Source organism: Anser brachyrhynchus (genome assembly GCF_964034855.1).
Source record: "Anser brachyrhynchus genome assembly, chromosome: 7".
NCBI classification, from domain to species: Eukaryota; Metazoa; Chordata; class Aves; order Anseriformes; family Anatidae; genus Anser; species Anser brachyrhynchus.
The window spans coordinates 30,148,225-30,171,421 of NC_137701.1; the positions used below are offsets into that span (position 1 = coordinate 30,148,225).

The following is a 23,197-nucleotide window of genomic DNA, read 5'->3' on the forward strand; positions in this document are numbered from 1 at the left end:
AAAGACAGAGAAAAATGTTCCACTTTTAATGAAGAAGAAGAGATAGTGCAAAATAGTTTACTAAATTTCAGCCATGGCATTTAAACCTATTCATGTGATTCAAACTCATTTACTTCCCCTGAAGTTTCCTGACAAGAACATATATTTCCCTGGAAATGTAGCATACTAAAGCCATTGTAAATAAGCTGCATGAAAAATAGTGCTTTTATTTACATTATGATTTACCAGTCTTAGCTCCTTATCAATCTAGGCTCCCTGTATGCTTGCTACAAGGCTGAACATGAATCAATGTTTTCTCTCGGTGTCTCTTCAAAACCTCATGAAAACCACTTTCTGATCATGGGGACAACTGTTAAACTTCATCCTTGGACTGTTATTTCCTAGTAGGTGGCAGTAAGGAAATGAAACCATACTCTAAATAAGTTTTATCGACATGCACATACAACATATACCCACATTGTTCTCTGTTGGCAATATCTGAAAACATCAACTAGCAATCGGGTACAAGTTGAATGACTGTTTGCACTAGAATAAAATGGAGATATGTCTCATAAAACCCATGGTCTTGATAGCTGGTGGTCCTCACAGCTCCTGCAGGGTGATTTTTGCAAGCCTAGATATGCCTATCCTGTGCACTATTGTATAAATTCTCTCAACACTTTCCACTGAATAAAGAGTTTTCCTTTACTTCTACCTGCTCACTGAATGTGGCACTGTGTATTAAAACAGTTGTCCCATTTTGATTTTTACACAGCTGCATTTCCATAGGGTAAAACACTGTATGAAACAAATGGGTCTTATTGTTCCCCATGAAGAAAAATTCCACTGAATTCCTCGGCATGCTCCAAATGTAATTTAAGAGAAACATCTTTTAAGCGGAGATATGCAGCTAGACAGAGGAAGGAAAGCATGTTTCCACTAGTAAATATTAAGTTTTATTAAATGAATATAAAAACTATGTGATTACACTATGTTTTTAATAGAAGGAGATGAAAAGCATCTTGGAAAAGTTCCAAAGGAGTACTTGTGTAAGAAACCAATAAAGGAAAAATGTGTATCCTAACCAGAGTCAGATTCCCTTTGTGCCCAGCTCAATACACAGAAAAAAATGAGATGCACCCAAAGATTTGCCATCTAAGTGAGAAAGACAAAGGAAGTACTAATGTTATCTACATAAAACGAAAACAAGTCAATTGATCAAGTCACAGAAGTGGTAGCAAGAACTATGAACTGAACCAAAATTTTCTGAGTGTCAGATTAACATTGAACTGTTTCATGACGGGAAGCTGACAATAAGCAAGGTGAAAGAAAAAAAAACAGAGAAATTCTAATTTCAGATCAAAAGACTCCCTTGTTTTGTGGTTGTTGTTGTTGTTGTTTGCTCGTTTTTGGTTTTTTTTGTTGTTTTTTTGTTGTTTTTTTTTAATTATATTTAAAGCTTCCTGTTTGTTTTGCATCTACAGTTGTTAACATGACCATGAATATGTGAATCTGTACTCCTTTACTCTACATCTAGTAGATCTTTGCATTACCCAAAATTTCAAACAGCCTTTCAGGAAAATTTTGGCTTAATATGAAAATATGATGTACCAGTACTATCCTGATTGTCTTCACTTAAATTGCCACGGTCAGCCTTTCTGAGACACTGAAGTGCCTCACCTCCTGTGAACAGAGATTTTCCTGCTGCAGAAAAGGATTAGGATGCCAGTATCCACTGCCAAAGGTTTCAGTGACCTTGGTCTGAACCTTCACTATCTGGGGCAAGAACTTCCTCCAGCTGTGTGTTAGTTTCGTGCCCAGGCTAATGAGACACCAGTCCTAATTAAACCTTTAAACTGCTGCTGTAAATTTAAGATATGTTAGCACTTATCCAAATACAACACAAAGGGTGGGGGTTACTACTGTGATTGTCATAATAAGGCTCCTTCAGCTGTAAGTTTATTGTAACCGTGATTGTCCAATGATATGAGTCAGGCTTAATGAAGAGTCTCTCTGCTCAGATGCTAGCCTGTGTTTTTTAGTTTGTTTGTTTGCTTGTTTGTTTGCTTGTTTTGTTTTGTTTTTTAAATTCTATTAAAATACATGGCCTCTCACCACAAACCTTGCTTCTTTGTATACCGTTATTAACCCTTCTCTTGTAAACAGGACAAGAACAGGAGCAGAGTAATTCCTTATTTTACCTCAAGGAATAAATTTCTAAACTTCCAATCTTTGGTCAATAATGAACCCTCAGGCCACCTTGGGTGAATAGTGGAACCATAGGGACCCCCGCCACAGTCAGCTGAAGCTCTGATGAGAAGGATGTGTGCCAGTCTGCAAGAAAAGTCAAGAACTCATAAGAAAATGTAAATGTTGATCACAATCAAAGGGTCCAAACTACTTAAGGATATATGTCCTCAAGCATTATTATCTCTATTCAAACAGACTTCCTGAATAATTATATCTGTTCTGGAGCAATGGACAAATTTCCTAGGTTGGTCAGGTGCTGACTGATACTGGCATAGCCTCATGTGCAGAAGTAGAGCTTTAATCCACAAGGAAGCTTATGCAAGAAAATCTATATTTATCATTAGGTCCCACCAAGACAGTTCTGAGGTATTTTAAGGAGTGTGCATTATCATAATTTATTTTAAGCTGCTTTATTTTAGTCACCCAAAACCGACATCTCTGAAAGGACAGAGTACATTTGTTTCTGAATAAGAAATGGATCAGGGTGAATGCTAATTTCCAGTCACTTTCCATCAATGGGGATGTAAAAATCAGCAGCAGCACAACAGGAAGAATGCACAGGTCATGAAGGGTGCTACAAGTGTTACTGATGAAGATCTAACCTCCATCAGTAACAAGACTATATCAGCTGATGTTTGATTTTTATTGGGACTGGGAAAGCAGTCTCAAACTTCCTGCACCCCAAGTTCGCACAACTGAGAGACATGGAGGAACAGAGAGATACCAACAAAGTACCCCATTTCACAGGGGCATTCTCCCAGGCCTGATGGATTTTTGAGTGCTTTGTGCATCCAGAGGAGTACAAAATAAAAAAAAAAATAATAATAATAAATAAAAAATGAAAAATAAACATCTGAGGTTTGATCACTTGGAGTGGTAGCCATCCTTTCCAGGGGTTAAGTCTTGATGTCCAGTTGTATAAACTGCAGCAAGGTCTCAGACAGAGTCACTATATTTCGCTTTTATGACGTACTCTTTCAAAATCTTTCTTTGGTTAGGGTTTCTGTTTGGGTTCCTTTTCTTCCATTTCATAGAAGTTCTTGTTTTTAATCAATTTTACAGTTGGGTTGTCTGTGGTAGATGGATCACAAGACAAGATCCTAAGGTGGCAACCTGAAAACATGTAAATTCCAGCAGCGAAGACCAAAGACAATACGAAAGTATTGAGCACTGAATTCTCTTCCTTGATCTACTAAGGATCACATTGATGAGCTTGTGAATAGGTAGCAGGTGCCATCTAGCAAGTGCTTGGAGCACTGTGCAGTAAGAAAATAGTTTACTCTTCTCTATCCTGAGAGGTGATTTCATCCTGTTATGATTTTTCTCCACACCACCCAAGATGTTTAGTTAACTGTCACTTCCTCAGTCTTCTTTCTATTCTGTGCCAGCAAGCATGGCAAAACACTATTTTCATTCTTGTCCAAGTGAGACGTATCCTATTCACCACCACCATCACCACCATGATATTTATTTCACAAGACCTTCCTTGGGCCCTACACAGTTCTGACAGGCTGTTCTTAAAACCCATACAGCAGTGCACAGTCTGAACTGTCTGCAGTTGAATTCACCTGCAGTTTAACAGTTTATGTCAGTACATAATTCCAGAAGCTTGAAAATTCCTCACAGCATTATGGATTTAAGTGGAGATGTGCTGCCATACCTTCATAACCTCTGTGGGACAGGAAGCTTCTTCCTTGAGTGAAGAAGTTGTTCCTCATAGACTTGACCCCATCATCTTCTTACTGATCACTGCTACACACAGATTTATTTGTTGAGGCCACCATGGGCACTCATCATTGGACATTAGTTCCTGTTGTTTGTCCCCAGACAGGTATCTTGAAAACCACGCAGGGAATCCATTGCTTCCTCCATGATGGTTTATTCTTGAGCTTTGCCTTCAACATTTCCTGTATTCACCCTAACTGCCATCCACTGCTCAGATGATACAGTTCTCTGAGTCATGGTAGCAGCTAAAACACATGCCAAGGTGGAAAATAGAAATGTATAGGATAAACATTTCCTTTTCCACATTTCCTGAAGTGATCCTGTTTGTGTCTATCCCATCACAGTGTATCATTACTAACCCCAGTGTATTCAAATCTTTAACTGTGCAGACCATTATGCATATTTATTTATTTATTTATTTTAAGATGATGATATAGAGGATGATTTTACCTGTTTGGTTTACCAAGAGCAAGTAACCATTTTTAAACTTTCCAGCAATCTTGCATTTGCTTCCGTATTTTCTTCAGCCTGGCATAATACATGCTTGTATGCTATTTCACTGGGTACTCCAGGAGGGCCTAATAGCCAAAACAAGTTGTTAAACATGCGCTTTCTCATTGTGCAATAATTAGATCCCTTTCCCTTATGATTACTAAATACAATAGAGTTAGAGTTGGATTTTAATAGCCAAAAGTAATAGGGAGATGACTGGAAAAAAAATGGTTGCTATGTCCCCTGAGCATGTTCAAAGCAATGATACAGAAATATCTAAAACCACAAAGGTTTTTGAGATGGTAAGATCTGTGAAGTCTACATCTTTTGAGAAATTTGGCTTGTCTTATCAAGCAATGTAAAGGTCAAGAAGAAAATGCTTGCTCATTACAGATCCTTCTAGAGAACTGAGACTGAAAAAAAAATCTTCTGAATTTTGTTCTCAGTTCCCTTCTAAAATATTTTCTAGATGATGAAGGTGGTAAGGAATAGGAATATGAATAGAGGGATGCAGGAAGCCAGCTGTAGGCAGCTGGTGGCTTTCTAACCCATATTAGTGTCCTAGCAATGAATGTACTACCGAGACCTAGTTTTAAGCAAGTGATCAAAGCTCCCTTTGATTAAGCATTTTAAAAATCCTAGATGCCATGCCCTGTTTATACAGAGGAAAAGGAGAGGAGCTGGGGTGAGAGACAGGAGACATGGAAAGAAAAAGAGAGTATGTAGCAAAAAAAAAATTAAAAAAAAAATCAGTGAAATTAAAGGATTGGGAGGGAGGGAGGGGGAATTGCTCATGAATTTCACATGGAAAACTGCAAATAGTGAGATAAGTTAGCTTGCAAAATAATGTGCCTGGGATAGTGATGGGGGCACCAGAGCTTGAGACGTTTAAATTACTTTGGTTAAAGCACCGGGGTATGGAATATAAAGAGCAGCAGCAAGTGTGTTGCATGTAACTCAACAGCTCACTTCTCTCTCCTCAGGGTTTAGTTCCTCACTGCCCAAGGACAGACACAGTCCTTCCAGCTCCAGAACAGGAGTTTCTAGCTGCACGCTGTTCTCTGAAAATGCCATGGGTGGGAGTGAGGGAAGAGAGGGAGAGTGACAGGCCTGTCCTGCTTTATTGTCCTCTAAAAAGTATCTTCTTACCCCAACACTGGTTACTGCATGCACCAAGCAGTACTGGCAGTGATGCCACTGGCAACCATGTTCTACTGATATGTGATGTCTCCTTTTCTCCCTTTATGGGTAATTAAACTACTTGTGACCCCTGCCTGGCTCCCTATCACAAGGGTTTCTCTGTACCCACCAACCTCTGCACGGTCCCAAGACAAACCTCAGGCTAGGGAGCCACTACCACACACAGAGCATATGTGTTGTGACTCCCTCTCCTTTCCTGAAAAAGATATAGCTGTGTTGCCTTCCCGGCAAGGGCAGTAAGGCATAACCCTAGAGTACAGCAGCTGTCTCCTTTGAGTGATTAGCCTAATAATAAGAAAAACAATAAAATAAGGTCAGTATCTTGAGCTCTGGCTATGGCTTGTCCCTGCTGCTTGTGTCTTGGAAAAATTGTGTTGTGCTACAGAGATCTTTGTAGGGATTCATTCACTCACCCCCTGGACCACCAGCACAATGAGACAATGTCGGATCCATTGCTTTCTTTACATGGAGACTTTAAACCAAATCCCAGTGGCCACAGACTAGACAAGTTCCCAGTGACTCTAATGAGAGCCAGGTTTGTTTCTTCACTGCAAAATCTTGCTTACTGGTATGGAAACCTGATAGTAAGTGGCCAAGATCAAGGCAGATACTGTAACATACTCAGAGAGATCTGGGTAATCTGCAGGTATAATTCTAAGCTACAAGTAGTTACAGTTGTTTTCAGGACTCCATCAAAGCTTTATCCTACCTATTTTATTCTCAGCATCAGTCTGATAATAGCCTATTGGAGTTTCTAACCATTACTTCTAACTTTGCAGGAAGATAGTGGTGCATTTGAAAATAGGTAAAAGGCTTCAAAAAACTCCTTTCTTATTCTTCACCTGGAAAATAAAAGCAGAACAAGAAACAGAGCACAACCTCTATGACTGCAGTATAAATAGAATTGCTGGTAACTGCTCAGAAGGCAGCAAAAGGTAAATTAAAATGGTATGTGAAACCCACATCCCAGCTCCTGTTCCAGATTTACCTGAATGGGAATGAATACAATCTATCATGTGGCTGATAAGAAGCAAATATCTTGTGGTAATATTGCAGCTGAGGGAACATTCTTTAGAAATCTTTACACACCAAGAAGACAGACATGCTTAATCTGCAAAGACTGAGGAAGCCAGGCAAGTATCAAGGCAGGAAGGAACACTCCTATTCATTTTGTGAGGTGACTTCAAACCACTTTTGTGGGAGCATGTAACAGCAGGACTTAACTACAATTGTGTTATAGCCCCCATAATGTTCCACAGCCAAGGAACCTATTCAATTGATCCCAAGACCATTTAAGCTCCATTTGTCTTGAGTAGAAAGTAATAATGGTTCTTCCCTTGTCATCTGCATTTTATTTTCTGGACTTCTTTACTCCTTTATGTAAATGGGACCTTGATAGCCAAGTAGTCTCATTTGGGCTCCTCAAACCTGAAAGGCAATCCTTTTCCAGACTCTATTCACAACATTTCTGAGTCAAACTACTTGGATGACACACATTATTATAAATATACAAGCACCTCAAGACCTGTTTGCTTTATCTAGTACAAGAAAACAGACATTTTGTGAGACTAATATGTGTTTCTATGCATTTAATTTGCTCACTTTCCTAGCAAGGAGGTATGCCATGAGCATTTATTTTATTTTATTTTATTTTTGGATATTAGATTAGATTTCTACAGGGGATCAAGGAAATTACTCCATTCTGAACAGAAGTGTATGACTGTTCTTTTGACTGACCTTCCCTGCTAAAACCTCCTCAGACGCGGCCAGAGAAGGAACATTTTTAACCTCTAATCTCTGTAGTCAGGGCATTCCCTGACAAGCCTTGATGAGCGGTCAAATTTCTCAGTATCTGATTCATTATTTAGTTTCTTCTACCTTGCCTGAGAGGCTAGACTTGAAAGAAAGGTTCATCTTGAGCTGAGGTATTTTGTTGTCAAGCAGGCTTCATTTTAATGGATGACTATCAACTTTTATCATTCCCATTGCAATCCTTGCATTAGCCCTATTCTAGCAATGTAGAAATATTTCCTTTCTCTCCAATTCTGGGAAGCATATGAAAGAAAAAATAAATAAATACAGCAAAAACTCCACATTCCCTTATAGAGTTTTCAGAAGAACAGGAATCCACATAGCGATTTCCTACTATCAAAGAGAATTCAAAAACTGAGCCCAGAAATATTATCCAAACTGCCACACACTGCTTCAAAGCTCTTTAAAACAATCAAAATAGTGATTCTATGCAAGATATTAGATGACTTGTTTTAAAATGCTCATTCTGAGGAATAGTTCCATTGCTTACAACAACACCAGCATGGAAACAGGACCTTCTGAGCTATGATAAGGATTGAAAAAATGCTGTTCTTGGAGGTCCTTTTTTTTTTTTTTTTTTTCATCTTTGGTCTGATACTTTTAAGGAGCACATTCCCACACAAGAATTCACAACTTATGTGTGCCCTTGTGTTCTTCAATCCCTCCCTCACATGAGAGGTCACATACCTCATGCTCATAAGAAATGGCAAGAACAGAGGAAGCCTGCTGCTTCTTCGAGGTTGTCTAAGTCACCAGCCTCTGGAATGAAGCTCTGCACACTTCAAGATGTTGGACTGGAATACATTTTATTGTAACAGACCTTAGGTAAAGGACAGTGAATAGCAACTAGGTGACGTTCACTTAAAATAAACTACAAGAAGCTTAGACATGCCTGGCTCCAACCTGAGCTTTGCTGCAACCCAACACTGTGCAGCTGAGACAGCTCACATCACTGAACTTGACTTAATGTGGTGCAACACACTGAGGTGATAAACAAAAACTGACATTGTCTTGTCCAAATACAATCTTAGGTGGCTGTTAATTTTGCAGCTCATCTTTCTGCTCAAAAGAACAGCTATATATGAAATAAAGATTTTGGGTGGGGAGGGCATGAGCTTTAAATCCCTAGAGGTAGGAGTCAATGAGAAAACAGTCCTAATGCACTCTGTGCGTTTAGAGTAATTTAAAATAAGAAAAACAGCGAATTTAAAGTAAGCCAGTCATCATCTGGCAGAGAACATTGCATTGACTGCAGTTAGAAAGAGGGACATTTTCATCTTCTCAACAGAGTCTCTCAACTGCTGAATGCAGTGGGCCTTCTCATTCCTCCTCCTTCCCTAGTAGACTGAGGGGGGACTAATGCGAGTCAGTGCCTGCCTGCACAACCCACATTGAGAGATCACAAACACCCACGTTCCTGCCTGTACAGCAGTTAGCTGTTCACAAAGGGGGTAAAATCGGTCTCCAAGTTAGATCCAGTCCTCAGGCCTGTCTTTGATGGCTCTCTGCTACAAAGGACCAAAAGGTGTCTTGACCATGCTCTGCACAGCACCTGTAGTGAGAAAATGCCAAATATCAAAGGGTTCATTTTCATGGGATTTTTTTTTTTTTAACTCAACAAGGACTAACAAAAATTAAAACTGTAGGCACCTTCTTCTTACTGTTTCTCCCCTTCTCACTGGCTACAGATAGAAACCCAGTGACTTTGACTCATATTCAACTATCCCACGATAGACTTCACAAGAAGCAATTTCTACAAAATCTCATGGACTGAGATCCTAAGCCTATCGCTTGTTTTTAACCACCAATATATTCAGTCCTTCCTGGTTTTGCCACTCTTGCAGAATGGCAGGAACTGAGCTTGATGTGGTGCACCTGTGACCAGCAATGCACAGTGGAACAAGGTATCCAGAAGTCCACATTCCAATGGATCCAAATAATGTCCCCTTTCCCTACATACATATTCAATTCTTTATGCCTGGCATCATTCATTTTACTATAGACTGTCATCTTCTACCAGTCTTGCATGCATTTTAAACCAAGCTATCATTTTATCTACTCATGAAGCATAAGCACAGCTTATGATCAGCAGCAGCTCGTGCCATATGAACACCCAGCCCTTGGGCATTTTGAGTTCAGTGCTATCTGGTAGTCCTGGTCAAATACTACAATTCCAAGGTGGTTTCCATAGGATCTCAGCAACACCAAATGACCTTGGAGCCCATCTCTCTGCCTTAACTCCACCAAAGAGCAATGCTCTGTGAAGATCATCAACCAGAACAGAAGATACTATTTGACTAATTTCAACTCATTCTTCTGCAGATAGAATTTAGGAGATTACCTCTCTGGTTTTGGTCACACTATTTCTCAGTCACTGATTAATTTTTTGTTGGAAGCCATGCCTTGAAGACTGGTTAGCTGCTGTTGAGTGGCAGGTCATTAATCAAGGGACAAAGGCAAACATTCTTTTAAAAGAAATTAATGCATTGTCTTGGGATGCAGAATAAAGTCATATTCCTCCAATGGCTACGTCTGAATCAATCACATCACATCATCACGTCACATCATCAATAATGACAGGCTTTAGAAATGTCACTCTTTGCAATGGTTTTCCCATGAGGAAGAAAAGAAGGAAGATCCGTTGAGCTGATTCTGCTTTTCTAATCATATTTTTTTACCTTTCTTCGTGGCAGGTTTTCTTGTCACTGTTTCCACAGTGACACTAACATCCTCTGCTAATTGCTGAAATTATCTGTGTTTGCTTTAGTATCACACAGGCTGCGGACGTGGCAGGAGCTGGCTCTGCAATGTCTGACATCACGTGTGAAAAGAGAACAAAAGAAAAACAACAACAACAAAACCACTAAGCTACTGAGAATTAAAGTAGATTTTGTTCCAACACATTCACTGATCTGCTAGGTTCATGCATCTGATTGGGCTGAGGAAGGTGGAAGTTTTATTTAGCAGTTCGATGTTTATTTTAGGGGGTTGCTTTTTTTGTTTGTTTTCATCTGTAAAAAGTGCATGAAGACAGTCTTGGAGATTGGATTTTTCTTTTGTCTGAAATACAATGTAAGAAATGCTACAAAGTGCTAACTGGGTGGAACCAAATAAAGAAGCAACTTATACCAGATGTAAAAAAGCACCCTACTGTTGGGACACAAACAGCTTAATAAACAAATTTTAATCCTTCATCCTTTTCATTTGGAAGGGGAGATGAGAGTTTCTGTCACTAGAAAGTCTCATAGCTCATAACCTCATGTCTTTGCATCACAGACACATGAACATATTGGGCTACAAACTTCAGGAGATCAGCCCCACTTCTCATCAGTTCAGCTGCTCCTGCAACATGAACCATCAAAGAGCTGCAGAGGAGGTGTGGGTCTGGAAAGCCCTACAGACACCCCGAAGTAGTCTAATCACAATTCTAAATGACAGTCTTTAGACTGAAATGATTTCAGGATACAGTAGGGAATCAGGAAACAGTTTAATAATTATTTTTCTACAAGTCCTCTACCTCTTTTTAAGATTTGCAGAAGTTATTTAATACAAATGCAAAATAAATTTAGGGGAAAAGTTTTATCATTAAATTAACTTTTCATTGCATTTTAGCATTTTTAATCCAGCAGACAAAAAAATCATTATTTTCTTAAATTTAATTAATTTACTAAACTCCTCACGGTTCATTGAATTCAATCCTGTATCTGCGATCTTTCTGGGTCCATTAAGCTCCTGGGGTTCAACTTCATCTCTTCTAACTCATAAAAATCTCATCAAAATGGAAATAAAATGCAATTTTGAACTTGCTAATGAAGGGAAAAAATGTTAACTTTCCAGTGCTGTTGAATTAATGGATTATCTTTGCCAGCCCATTTTAAAGGAGAAAACTTTCACACAGGGGCAAACTTATAAAAGTGGGAATAATTGCACAAAGAGGCATTAGCTGTGCCAGTATTTTTCATTGCTTTTTTCTGCCACTGTCTAAGATATTACTGTATTAAGATTTCTTTCCCCTGAGCTTGCTTTGTCTTCTATCCAAGCAAGATGGATATGAATGTTCCTATAGCATATCACATATTGTTATTAACTGCAGAAATAGTCCTAGATGTCAAATGTTCATTATGGCTTCAGTTCAGTAAAGCACAGAAGCACCTGCAAAATTTTAAGCCTGGGGAGTAATCACAAGTTATGAGTTTAGAGTAAGAGTTTTTTGAGGGATGGAGAGAAAGCAGGTGAACACTTAAGCAGTGGTTAAAGTAGTTGGGGCATGAGGGTCTTTGATTTTGATATTTTTACAGGTCAGGTGTTGTTGTATCGCAAATAATATTTTAGTATGCTTCCTGCCTAGTCTTGCAATTTCAGCTGGGTTTGGTTTCATCTTCTAATCTTAAATCAGGGTAGAATAACAAACAGTTGGAGGTTGCTATCCAATACCATAAGACAGTATGGAGTTCTTCAAATCCCTAAGCGTATAAAGGAGAACTCATATCTGGGAGGTGTAGAACTAGTCATATTTTTTCTAGGAATTTTTTTTAATCGACTCTTCTAACATGTGTCTTTATCATAGCTTGTCATGTTTTTGCCTTCCTTTAAAAAAATATTTGTATTTCTTCTTTTTTTTTTTTCCTTAGTATTTTTCCCCCAATAATTTTGTATTGGTTTGCTTCATTTTAATTGTAACATTTGTCAAGATCATTTCCACTAAGAAGTACCTGGAAAAAGAGGAGCTTGAAAAACAGAGATAAATTTAAAAGGATTTATTTTTTCTTTAAGCTTGCCAAAATAGAAAAAGGATATGGAAGAATTGAGAGCAGTATAGAAAGCAGGATTAAAAATAAATAAATAAATAAATAAAGTGACTTGCTTATCTCTGTGGAATGAAAACTAATTCAGAATTCCACAAAGAAAAAAATGCAATTTTTCAAACATTTTTAGCATAGTGAAATGTGCTTTTATAAATAGATATGAGCATTGCTTAAGAAATAAGTGCTCACTATATTATTTTTACTGTCATTATCATCATCATTATTATATGCATAACTGAATCATGTTCACGGACCAAACTAGACTAGGTTAATGTCTGTGCAAATCATGCACAAGCAGTGATTGGATCAATGAGTTTCTCATATTAATAGCACTTAATTGCCATCCTCTGAACACAAAACCTGAATGACAGATGAGTATGCCTTTAGGAATAATCCTAATTATATTTCAGATTGACAAGGAGTTGATATGATCACCCCAGATCTATAGTTTTGTCTCCACCCTATGTCTGCCCTCCTAGGGATATCACACATAGCTGAATGTGGGCTTGGTAGGGTGTGGATACTCTTCTCTGAATGAATTTATCTGTACTTGGTTTTCAGACAAGAAGATTTTAATCTTTTGTGTGTTGGATGTAGACATTTTTGGCTTCTCTGGGCGGTCTTCTGGATCTTCTGCTTTAGACTAGCAAATCTGAGTGTGCTGCACAGGACGCCGCTGACTGACTCGCTCTGCCCTGTGCCGACACTAATGAAATGGTCCCAGTGGAGATTTTAATGTATGAGCCTAAATCTCTCTGCTTTTCCAAAGTGGCTGATTTCTGTGCTCTCTTCAACCCATTTGCGAATGTCAGTTAATTAGCTAGCTAATTTTCCCACCTACACGCATGGGCGCTTGATGAAGCTTTGCCACGCTAAGAAAGCTTCAGGAGTTAACTTTGTTTGGAATAAACATCTAAGAGCTGAGCTGTAGCCTTTAGATATGCAAAATAGGGACCACAAACTTTGAAGGAAAAAGTTTCTCTCACCATCTTCAGAATTCATATTTCTGCTGGATCACTGAATCACAGAGGAAGAGGGAGTCTGAGAGAGCTTCATAAGCCTCTCCCAGCCCTGTTGATGCCTCAGCACTGCCCAAAGTGTTCTTTCACACCTAAGTGCACTTCAGGACCTCAGCAATGGTAAATCACCACCCTCCCTTGATAATTACTTCCAGTGCATAACTACCTTACTGTTAGAAATCTTTTCTTGGCATCTAACATAAATAGTTCACTACAAGTTAAGCCCGTTTTCACACTGAATTCGGTTATCACTTCCCTGGGCTAATCACACTCAGTTTCTTCAAATTTCCTGGCAGCAGCTTTCAAGTTCCCAATGCTTTCTAGGCTCATCTGCACCACCTGAAATATGGTGACCAAACTTAAACCTGGCATCCCAGTAAGGCCTTACTGGGTCCCAGAGATGGTTATACCACACATGCTGCAGGAAACCTCCTTGGTCTGTATCCCAGAATGAGATCTGCATTATTTTCATTGTCTGAAACTGCTTCATTTTTTATCCTCTCTACTCCCACTGTCCTAGAAATAGTACCTGGCTAACTGTTTTCTTCTTTGTGTTTGCACAGCATATTATTCCTGCCAAGTAGAGAAACTTACACTCACCTTGTTGAATTGCATGCTATTTCCTTTTCCAAATCATGTCTCCATTTTCATTCTCCAGCACATTTAGAGTATCACCTCATTCAACATCAGCCTCAGTTTAATGATCATATTATTATTCCATCATTCAAACTGTTAAGAATAGTTTCAGGACAGCAGCTTGTGCAATCCCTCTCAATACATCCTTCCAGTTTAACTACAGACAGCTATTCTCCCCATATGGTTTTCCAGCCATTTTTCATTCACAGTACAGTACTTTCACCTGGTCTGTTCGCCCATGCTGCCACATAGGGACCAATTCTTCCTAGCCTGTTTCCATGCTGTGCTTAAGATTTCTTTGAGTGAGCCAAGGGAACCTAACCCACTGTTCCACATACTTGTTGAGGCATCATCACTGTTCAGCCACCTCATTTAAGAGTGAGCAATCCAGAACAGTCAGACTGATCTTTTTTTTTTTTTTTTTGTCATCACAAAATGGAGATATCTTCCAATACCAACTTTTCAGACATTTTAGCTGTTAATTAAACACTGGTATCATTATGACTGCTATTGTTATTAAAGCTAATGACAAAAAGACAAGATTCACCTGAGGAGGGGGTGATTTAACAGCTATTAGCTAGCCAACACCTGTGGTTCTTTGACTTCCAGTTCTCACAGCTGAATATGTGCCATCACCTCTGCAAAGGGTCTCCTTTGCAAATGGCTGAGGATTCTTACAAGGAAAGTTCTTGCCTGAAACATGTTGACCCAGCCTTGTTTTCAGTACTTTGATTTAAATGTTAAAGCCAATTTTAGATTATTAATATTCCATCTACATTTCACATTTATTTCTGCTATCTAAAATATCAGGAAATGGTCTAATTGGAGTGAAACTCTAAAACTGCTATAGTCTCTTTCTTTCTGTCTCTCCTTTTCAATGTCTTTGCACAAAGCTGAGGAAAATTAGCAGATTACCTGAGAACAGTCCAATTAATAGTGATGGATTCTCCTACTTCCATGCATACTGAAAAGCTTTTCACATTGCATAAGTACCTGAAGGCACCTTGAACAGGACAGAAGTGTGTGCTAGTCCCAGCACTCTGACAGAGGACCCAGACAAGTCATTTCAAAGGTGGGTGCCCTGATCATCTGCTTTGCCTGTCTGTGTAATCTCCCATTCTGTGTTTGCACAGCACCTTACACAACAAGTCCTAGTTTGGCTCAGGATAGAAGTGCAAATGATAAACAGGAGGAGGAGGAGATACAAGTTACCAGTGATTCAACAGGGCAGTGAAGCAGAACTCTAGGTAACTGATAGATATACAACTCCTACCTTTCCAAACAGATATCAGCAATGGCCTGACAAATCCATTCCCTTTCACCAGATCTAGATCTTCCTGCTTAGGTTCAGTCCAGGTAGCCTGACACTTGACTGAGCTTTATAAGCAGCCTGGCCATATTCTGCAATCAGCATAAAGACAGACTCCTCCAGAGGACTACCAGAAACCCACAGGTTTCTCTGTGGTTGACTGTTTCTCCATGTGCAGGCATGAAGGTGGTTTCACTCTCATGTTAAATACCAAAAGATAAATTGAATTAATCTAAATCATTTTCTTTTCTTTGCTACCTGTTCAAAATAGGGGTGTAACCAGTGGAAAGAAAATAAACTGAATGCTCTGCTAATCTCTTCTGAGTAGCCAATTCAACTGAGTTTACCTGGCTGCATCATCACCTAATGTCAGTTAAAACCAAGGGCAATGGTGATGCAGGGAATTAGATGTGACACAGAACCATGACTGGAGGAGCACTGCTTCCTGGTGTGTTCTGTTTTGCAGTCCCTGCAGCTACTGCCAAGCTGGCAACATGTGCTGGTTGCTTGCTTATTCCCAGCTCTTGGAGTCTCATAAATATTTGGTGTCTCAGCTATTGCTTTTTGAAGTACTGTTCTAATTTGAATAAATATTAAAAAACAAAAAAGGCAATCATGATCTGAAATCAACTTCAAGATACAAAACCTATGAGGAAAAGTATCTCCTACGTATTAAGTTTTTAGAAACTGTTATATCTGAAGATAGTGCTGAGTGGCAAGAAACAGTTAATTCATTATTTCAGAATTCTTGTTGGCCAAGTACGGTCAGGTTGTGGAGCGGTTCAGTGCCCAAACTCCCCAGCCAGACTATGTTTTGCAACAGCAGCAATCAAATAAACAAAACAAAACAAAACAAAAACAAAAACTCTAACAAGCGGGTAGGAAGATACTTCATTTTTTTTGTTTAGATCACATAAATTCTTTTTGGCCCTATGGGAAGTCCATAAATACCAGGCATTCATTTTTCCACAGATTTGTTCAGAATAACCCAGTGACACCCACTCATTTCTATTCCAGTACAACTTTTGACTCTCCTTTCTTTTTCTTTTTAGACTATGGTTTTCCTCAAAACAGAAGTATTTTAGGAAATCATTAAATCTTGATAATTTACTGCCATTAGTTTGTCAAAACTCTTATTCCTCATTTCTCCCCATACTCATGCACACACTCTCTTGTCAACCACTGCAATTATGTTGGTTTTATAGTTTCAACTTTATTAATTGAAGAAGTGTGCTAAAATTGTCTCTACCCCACTGGGGTCCCATTGTTTGCCTCATGGAGATTTTATGCAGCTGGTGAATGACAGCAATTAACTTGTGCCCTAATTACTAAATGATTTGCCAATATAATTATGTGTTTTATGTCAAGCTACTGATAAACTGATAATTAATAATTCTGCTTAGTCAGATAAATCACTTTTTCCAAAAGACTTGTCTGCTAAATTTGTATTTTTGGTCGTAATTAATATTTCCTTGGATTTGGAGGCCATTTGTAAGGACTGTTGATTTGAGAACGACTGTGGTATTGCGGGGCTTGTCATGCTCTGTGCAGAAAGCAAACTTTTCTAGCCTTTAGAGGGGGACACTTGAACACCAAGGTCCCAGCCCTGATGTTACAAACGAAAGGAACATCCTGGTTGAGCACTGCTTCAAGGGAAGTTTTCCCCAAAATGGGGCTCCCTGGGGCAGCTCAAACTGATCACCTGGCATTGCCAGGCCAGGGACTCCTCAGTCCCTTGGCCATTCTCCTGCCCAAATTCTACACCTCTGGCTCAGAGTCAGGAGGTTGGTGGTAGGTGGTGACTCAGATGTGTCTCACACCTTCTCACATTACTGGAGTAGCTGGTTCTGCATAGGACAGTTGCATTCTACTGCCCTTACAAAGTCTTCAACTCTGTAGTCACCATCTGTCTCCCCCATGTACTTCTAAACACCACCAGTGCAGACAGGGAAGCTGGATACTTTCTCCCTCTTGTTCATCTGCACATAGAGAAGCAATGTCCAGCTCAAAACATCATTCATAAGTCAAGCTTCATCTTTACCAACCCACAGAAATGTCCAAAATACAAGGCAGGAAAAGGTATCTCTGCAGAGTGTGAGTCAGTTGTACCCTGTACTGCTGCACCAGCTATTTGTCACAAGAAGCTTTTGGCCAAGTTAATTCAAGATGTGTCTTGATGTACTGTCATTTAAAACCAGGACTTTAACTAAGGAAAATCATTTTGGCAAGTGTATAATGCTGTGTTAAAATGCATTACTTTAAATCATATCCTCTTACACACAGCACTGCACCATTTGAATACATTAAGTTTCTATAGCCTCAGTTTGGTAGCCTTCAACTGGGTTGCACACATGTCCCTTAAAAGTCAATATTTGTAATTATAGCTCATGTTCACATGGGACTTAGGGACACCCCTAGCCCCTTAAAATCAAAAACTAACACCATAATGTTTACCCAGTTCCTCTGTCACAGAACTAAAACCTCAATAGCCAGCACAAAAGTTACATACTTCTTCCCCAAGACAGCAGGAAGCAGAGATCAAAGAAGTTGCCCAAAGACAAAAACAGGATCTGTGGCAGAACCAGAAATCAGCTAAACTCTCATGGAGAGTATGCCTGTGCCTTCTGCACATGAGAAGCTTTGATGCAAATGCTTTTAGTCTCTCATATATGGGGATCAGTTTTATTATTACTCCTGTGAGATATCTTATAAAAGGACAAAGAAGACAGATTGATATTGAAAAGTTGCCACCTAGGTGAATAAAATTGCCTAACTATATTTGTACACTTATTTGAACATTTAAATGACTTCACCTTACAGATTTATGGGGTGGCAAAGACAGACAGAAACATAGACAGAAGAATGGAATAGAAAAGAGTGATACATAGCTTAATAAAGACAAATTTCCAGATGTTTCTTGAAATTTGACACAGAGTATTATTTTTACTGGGGAAAAACAAACAAACAAACAAACAAACTTGATGGTGTGCAAATAGATTTCCCAGACTGTGAAATCTGTTGCAAAAGGAAAAATGTTTTCCATTCCAGTTTTGAATGAAAATTTGACATTTCAAAACATCTACGTATAGGAAGAAATCCATTAATGGATTCATAAAATTCTTTATTTCTATTCCATCAACATCTTTTTCAACCTATCTTTACACTGAACTGATGACGTTTCTGTGCTTTGGCTCTGAAATTTGTCTCAGCTCAGAAAATATACAAAACGAATGCTTTCACCATTTCAAATCATCTTCTCTACAATATTTCAAGAGGAAATAATTATTAAAACCCCTCACCACCTTCAGACAAATCCAGAAGTTTGTGTGGAAAAAAAAAAAAGTTTCTGAAGATCTGTTGGAGACCAAGACTAAAACCATTTAGAAATCAATAGGGAGCAAAGTGGTTGCCCTCAGAGATGCATGAGCAGCCCTTTCCTTTTTAAATGGGTTTCTGATACGAATTGAAATGTTTGACCCAATTAAGTTTCTTGTGCTCAATACCTTCCAGCCATACTGTGAGCTGGGGGACTGTGAAAGATGGATGGTATTCACCAACATGAACAAAGTCTCTTCTGCTTAGGCAAGAACTCCTAATCCTATGGGCTGACAGTTTCTGAGACCTCCGGGTCCTATGTCTATAATCAAACAACTGTGCTAACAGTGACAGTTGTGCAATCTGTCCCAGAGCAAGAAACAGTGCCTGTTAGTTGTGCAGTGTGACCGCTGGTGCAGAAACTTTGTGGGGTTTATTTGTTTGTTTGTTTGTTTATTTCATTTCTTACCTGTTTTTAATGCTAGCTGTACAGTTTTAATGGAACTGTAATGAACTCCTTTGTGAGACTGCATTTGGAATCCTATGCTACTAAATCTTTATTTCACACCTTATTGCAGCCCTTACCATATGAGGCTGCCCAGTCATCAAGCCCAAAGTGGTATTATTGTGCAGACAGTGCAACAGAGCAAAAATGGACCAAATAGCATTGCTGATGGTGAGTGCCTTACAATATCTACTTCAGAACAAAAAACACCTGCCTCATTCTTGTACTTGTCCACTTTTCCGAAAGGGTAATAGCTATGAGCTGCATTGCCAAGCAAAGTGTGAAATTTTCATTGTCCCCTCTGATGGGTATTTCTGTCAGACACCATTACCACAAGAGCCCAATAGATTTTTGTGCTTCTTGAACAGCATTTGCAGGCAACTCCTGGAGCCAAACCAATCTTCCCCAGCTTCACATCCACACTTGTTTCCAGAGATGAGAACAGTGGCAATGCTCTGGAGTGTGGGGGTCAGGAGTGCTAGACTACTTCAAACTCAGCACTGTAATGGAAAGAGCATCAAGTGTGGCACAATCTAGAATACAACTGCTAGCTTTTTAATTTTGTCTGCCTTCTCAAGCTGCATGGTCCTAACCCCCAGCCCTTTGCTGCCAATGGTACTCACATACACGTTTGTACAGTGGGACAGCTAAAGGAGTTGATGGAAGACTAAGGGGAAAAAAAAAAAACAGTGCCCTAGTTTTGGCTGGTAACTGCCCAGTCACATGAGTATTAATGATCCCTAAAGCAGAAGGATGGCCTGAGCCTCCAGGGCCAAAAGCAGCACATCAATGACTCCAGTGTAGACAGGAGTCAGCTGCAATGGCACCGCATCCTTCGTAATGGTACCCTGCTCCTAGAAGTATTATGAACTCTTCAGCTTTAGGGGCTTTAAAGTGAGGTGGTAGTACTTAGGACTTACTGGAGCCTTAGTTATTGGGCCTAGAATTCTGCAGACTGTTATTTTAGAAGCCGTCTCTCCCAAGCATGTTGTTTTAGAAAACTCCTAGAGTTATGAGCCCTACTGCCCAGCCTGATAATAAGACTTGTTTGTGTGTGCTTGGGTAATATTATCCCTCACTAAATCCAGTGGGCACATCAGGGCTGGATTTTCCTTGTCAATAATCCAATGCACAGCTTTGGGCACAGATTCCCATACGATTGCAAGAGACAACTGTTGCTGTTGTAATGTTTCCTATTTTTCCTCAACAAACGTTACATGTACCAGATCTAGGCTCAAAATGTTTGCAATTGGAAATTCTGAGTTTCCAAATGCCTGAGATACCCCAAGGTGAACCACAGAAGGTATCTGGCTGGTGCTGGCACTGCAGAAGTGCAGGACTAATCCCATGGAATAACTTAGAAGACAGAGCACAGAGTTTAAGAAAATTGCTAGAGGATGGCATTTCACATTCATTATCAATGTGTCATAAATATGGTAATTTCTGATCTGCCTCCCTTTTGCCCCTTTCAATGATGAAGTGTGAACGAATAGCAACTCTCATGTTCAATTAAAATTTTAAAGAGATACCATTGGGTATTGCTTGTGCAAAAATGGAGTTTTAGCTGAAAAGTAAAAAACATGAAAAAAAAAATAAATTAAAAAAATCTCTCATAAGGATAGAAATGTACCCTCGATTCATTTTGGTATTTGGAATAGGGCAGAATTCAGTGTTGGGTTTTATGTTATTCTTTTTTAAACTGAATCTTTTATAAGCTGTAGATCCAAACACCACTCACTGCAGGTAAAAATGAGTCCTGAGAAATGAAAGTGGTCTTGAAATAGAACTGTTGAAGCTTATATATCGAGGGAAAAACAGACATTATTCTAGGCAAGTTCAATTTTTTTGCTATAGAAATGAGTCCAACTAGATTCTGGATCTTCTCTACTTTTCTCTGAGATTTCTGTATATCCAACCTGCCTGATAGTTGTAACAGGTCAGTTTCACATTTAGAATAATCTAGGCAGGTTCATCATAACTTTGCAAATTAGCTGTACCATAGATATCTAATACGGATCATGCTGTCAGGAAATGCTGAACAGACATACAATATTCATACTGTTGAGCTATTCAGTTCCCACACACCAAATCCAGCTGAAAGCTCTGGATAGATTGCACATGTTCCAGGTGACCAGGACAAAACAACAGAAACTGTCCACTCACATGTCCAATTCTACCTACCTACGTACCTACTCAAGGTCAAAGCTACTTGTGATTTTCTGTAGAATCCTAGTTTCTGGACATGGAGATGATGCCATTTATCAGAAAGTGCAAGGAAGATGTTAACTAAAAGCTTGAAAAGGACAGGATTTTTTTTTAAAGCCACAAACATATCCTTTCTTGAAATAAAATCTGAGTTTTAAATCACTAATGATCGTTTACTGCTTTGAGTTGGAAATGCCACCCCTCCACACACACACACACCTCCATTTGGATGCAACCTTTATGGCTGTTCTACAGGGAGGTGCTATCTTTAAAGGTTATTTCAATCTGCAGAAAGTCTTGGATTTTTACTGTCTAAAAAAGTCTCTGTGGTGATGGATGAGTGGGTTACCCACAGGTGAAGAGATCAAAGATCCATGATAATTGCAATTTAGCAACAGAGGACAAAACAGAGGGACAGGAAACTTTGTGAAATAAGAATAAAGGGAAAGATATGAATATCTAAGTTTCTGGAGTTTCTAATGAGTCAACTTAGTGTAGGATGATGAATTACCTGCCAGCTTTAACTCTACAGATAGAGCGGCATCACTCTGAACTGATATTCATTCATGACAGGGAAAAGAGAAGGTGGTTCTTAGGAAACACTTTATTGCCACTTCCAAAAGACACCTTGCTGTGGATGGAAGCCTGGGAAAGCTGATTTGCATTTCACTATAGCAAAGACAACCCTCCTTTTCAAGCTTTGGAATAGTGACAAGACAGTGACTTTTTACTGACACATCAAGGAGACTAATGGGAGATATCTCTGTTTCTAGTTCTGGAAAGACCCTGAACGGAGCTGAGGAGTGAGGATTTGGGCATGAGCAATGTTATGGCATGACACAGCCCATGCAAATCTCAGCAGTGTGTTTTTCTCATGTGTTAAGTGATATGAAGCCCAAACTTTCCACATTGTATCTCCATTCATGTTTAAACACCTTCCCAATGCTTCACAAAGGCAAAAGTCCTGATGAGGTGATCCCTGGGCTGATGAGCTGATCCCTATGAAAACCATATGCTCAAGCATTTTCTCCCAGTCTCCTATTAAAGTCAGTGCTCCAAATGTGACTGCAAGCTGATTTTGAGTATTCCAAGTTCCCAAGGCAGTAATAAATCCCATGTACATGCTGCTACTCAGAACCTTCAGCCTTGAAATGGCACAGCCAGGTCCTAGTCTTGTTTGTAAAAACATCAGAAATGTTACACTGCTTTTAAAGTGCACATAGGATGGCCCTTTACTCTCATTTCTCCCTGCATTTCTTAACCTTGTACTCATGTTTTCAGTGGAATGCCTTCAGGGTGAATGCTTCATCCTCTTTTTTATTACTATTTTTTCTTAGCATTTCTTTAATGACCTACCCAGAGGAAGAGCAAGGGCTAAAATATTTATGTATGCAGATGAAACTGTTCCTTTAGTTGCTGTTAATGATGTTTGCTTCCATTTCTAATACCTTCTCTCCCAAAATGACATGTATGATCACCAGGCTTAATAATATTCATCTCTCTCTATCTTAATAAAACTCTACTAGGCTTTCTGTCTGCTAGCACATTTAATCCTTCTAATACTTTTAACGCACCTGACCCTGTCTGCTCAACCTGGGTGTGAGCAGATTCTGTTTCTGGACTTACATTTGTCTCTGATACATTTACTCCCTAGATACTTAAAAATACTGTCCTCCTTTAGTACACATGCTGATGATTAGACTGCAAATAGAATTAAGTTATTCTCAGCAGCTGGTGTTGGGCAAATAGAGATGTGGATCTCTGGTTGGGTCTGCTTATCATTTTGATTCTGATTTTGAATCTGATCATGAGCTTGTTCATACACATTAGAATTTAATGCCGGTCTCCCGTACTTTTGCTTGGGCTAATTATGTTCTTAGGCTTTGTTAGGTCACTTGATGTCAGAGGTTCAACAACTTGCCCCTCTTTCCTACAAAACAACCTG

General features: G+C 39.2%; 1 protein-coding gene across 1 annotated transcript in view; it reads right to left on the bottom strand.

Annotated features, from left to right (window-relative positions):
- Nucleotides 1-5,141: 5,141 nt before the first annotated feature.
- The window catches only part of LOC308198431 (uncharacterized protein), a 115,619-nt gene continuing 97,563 nt past the window's right edge, over nucleotides 5,142-23,197 (bottom strand). Inside the window, exon 20 of the mRNA XM_080600813.1 lies at nucleotides 5,142-9,010. Within this exon, the coding sequence (XP_080456939.1) occupies nucleotides 8,891-9,010 (120 nt within the window). The 3' untranslated portion in view covers nucleotides 5,142-8,890. The remainder of the gene's footprint in view (nucleotides 9,011-23,197) is intronic.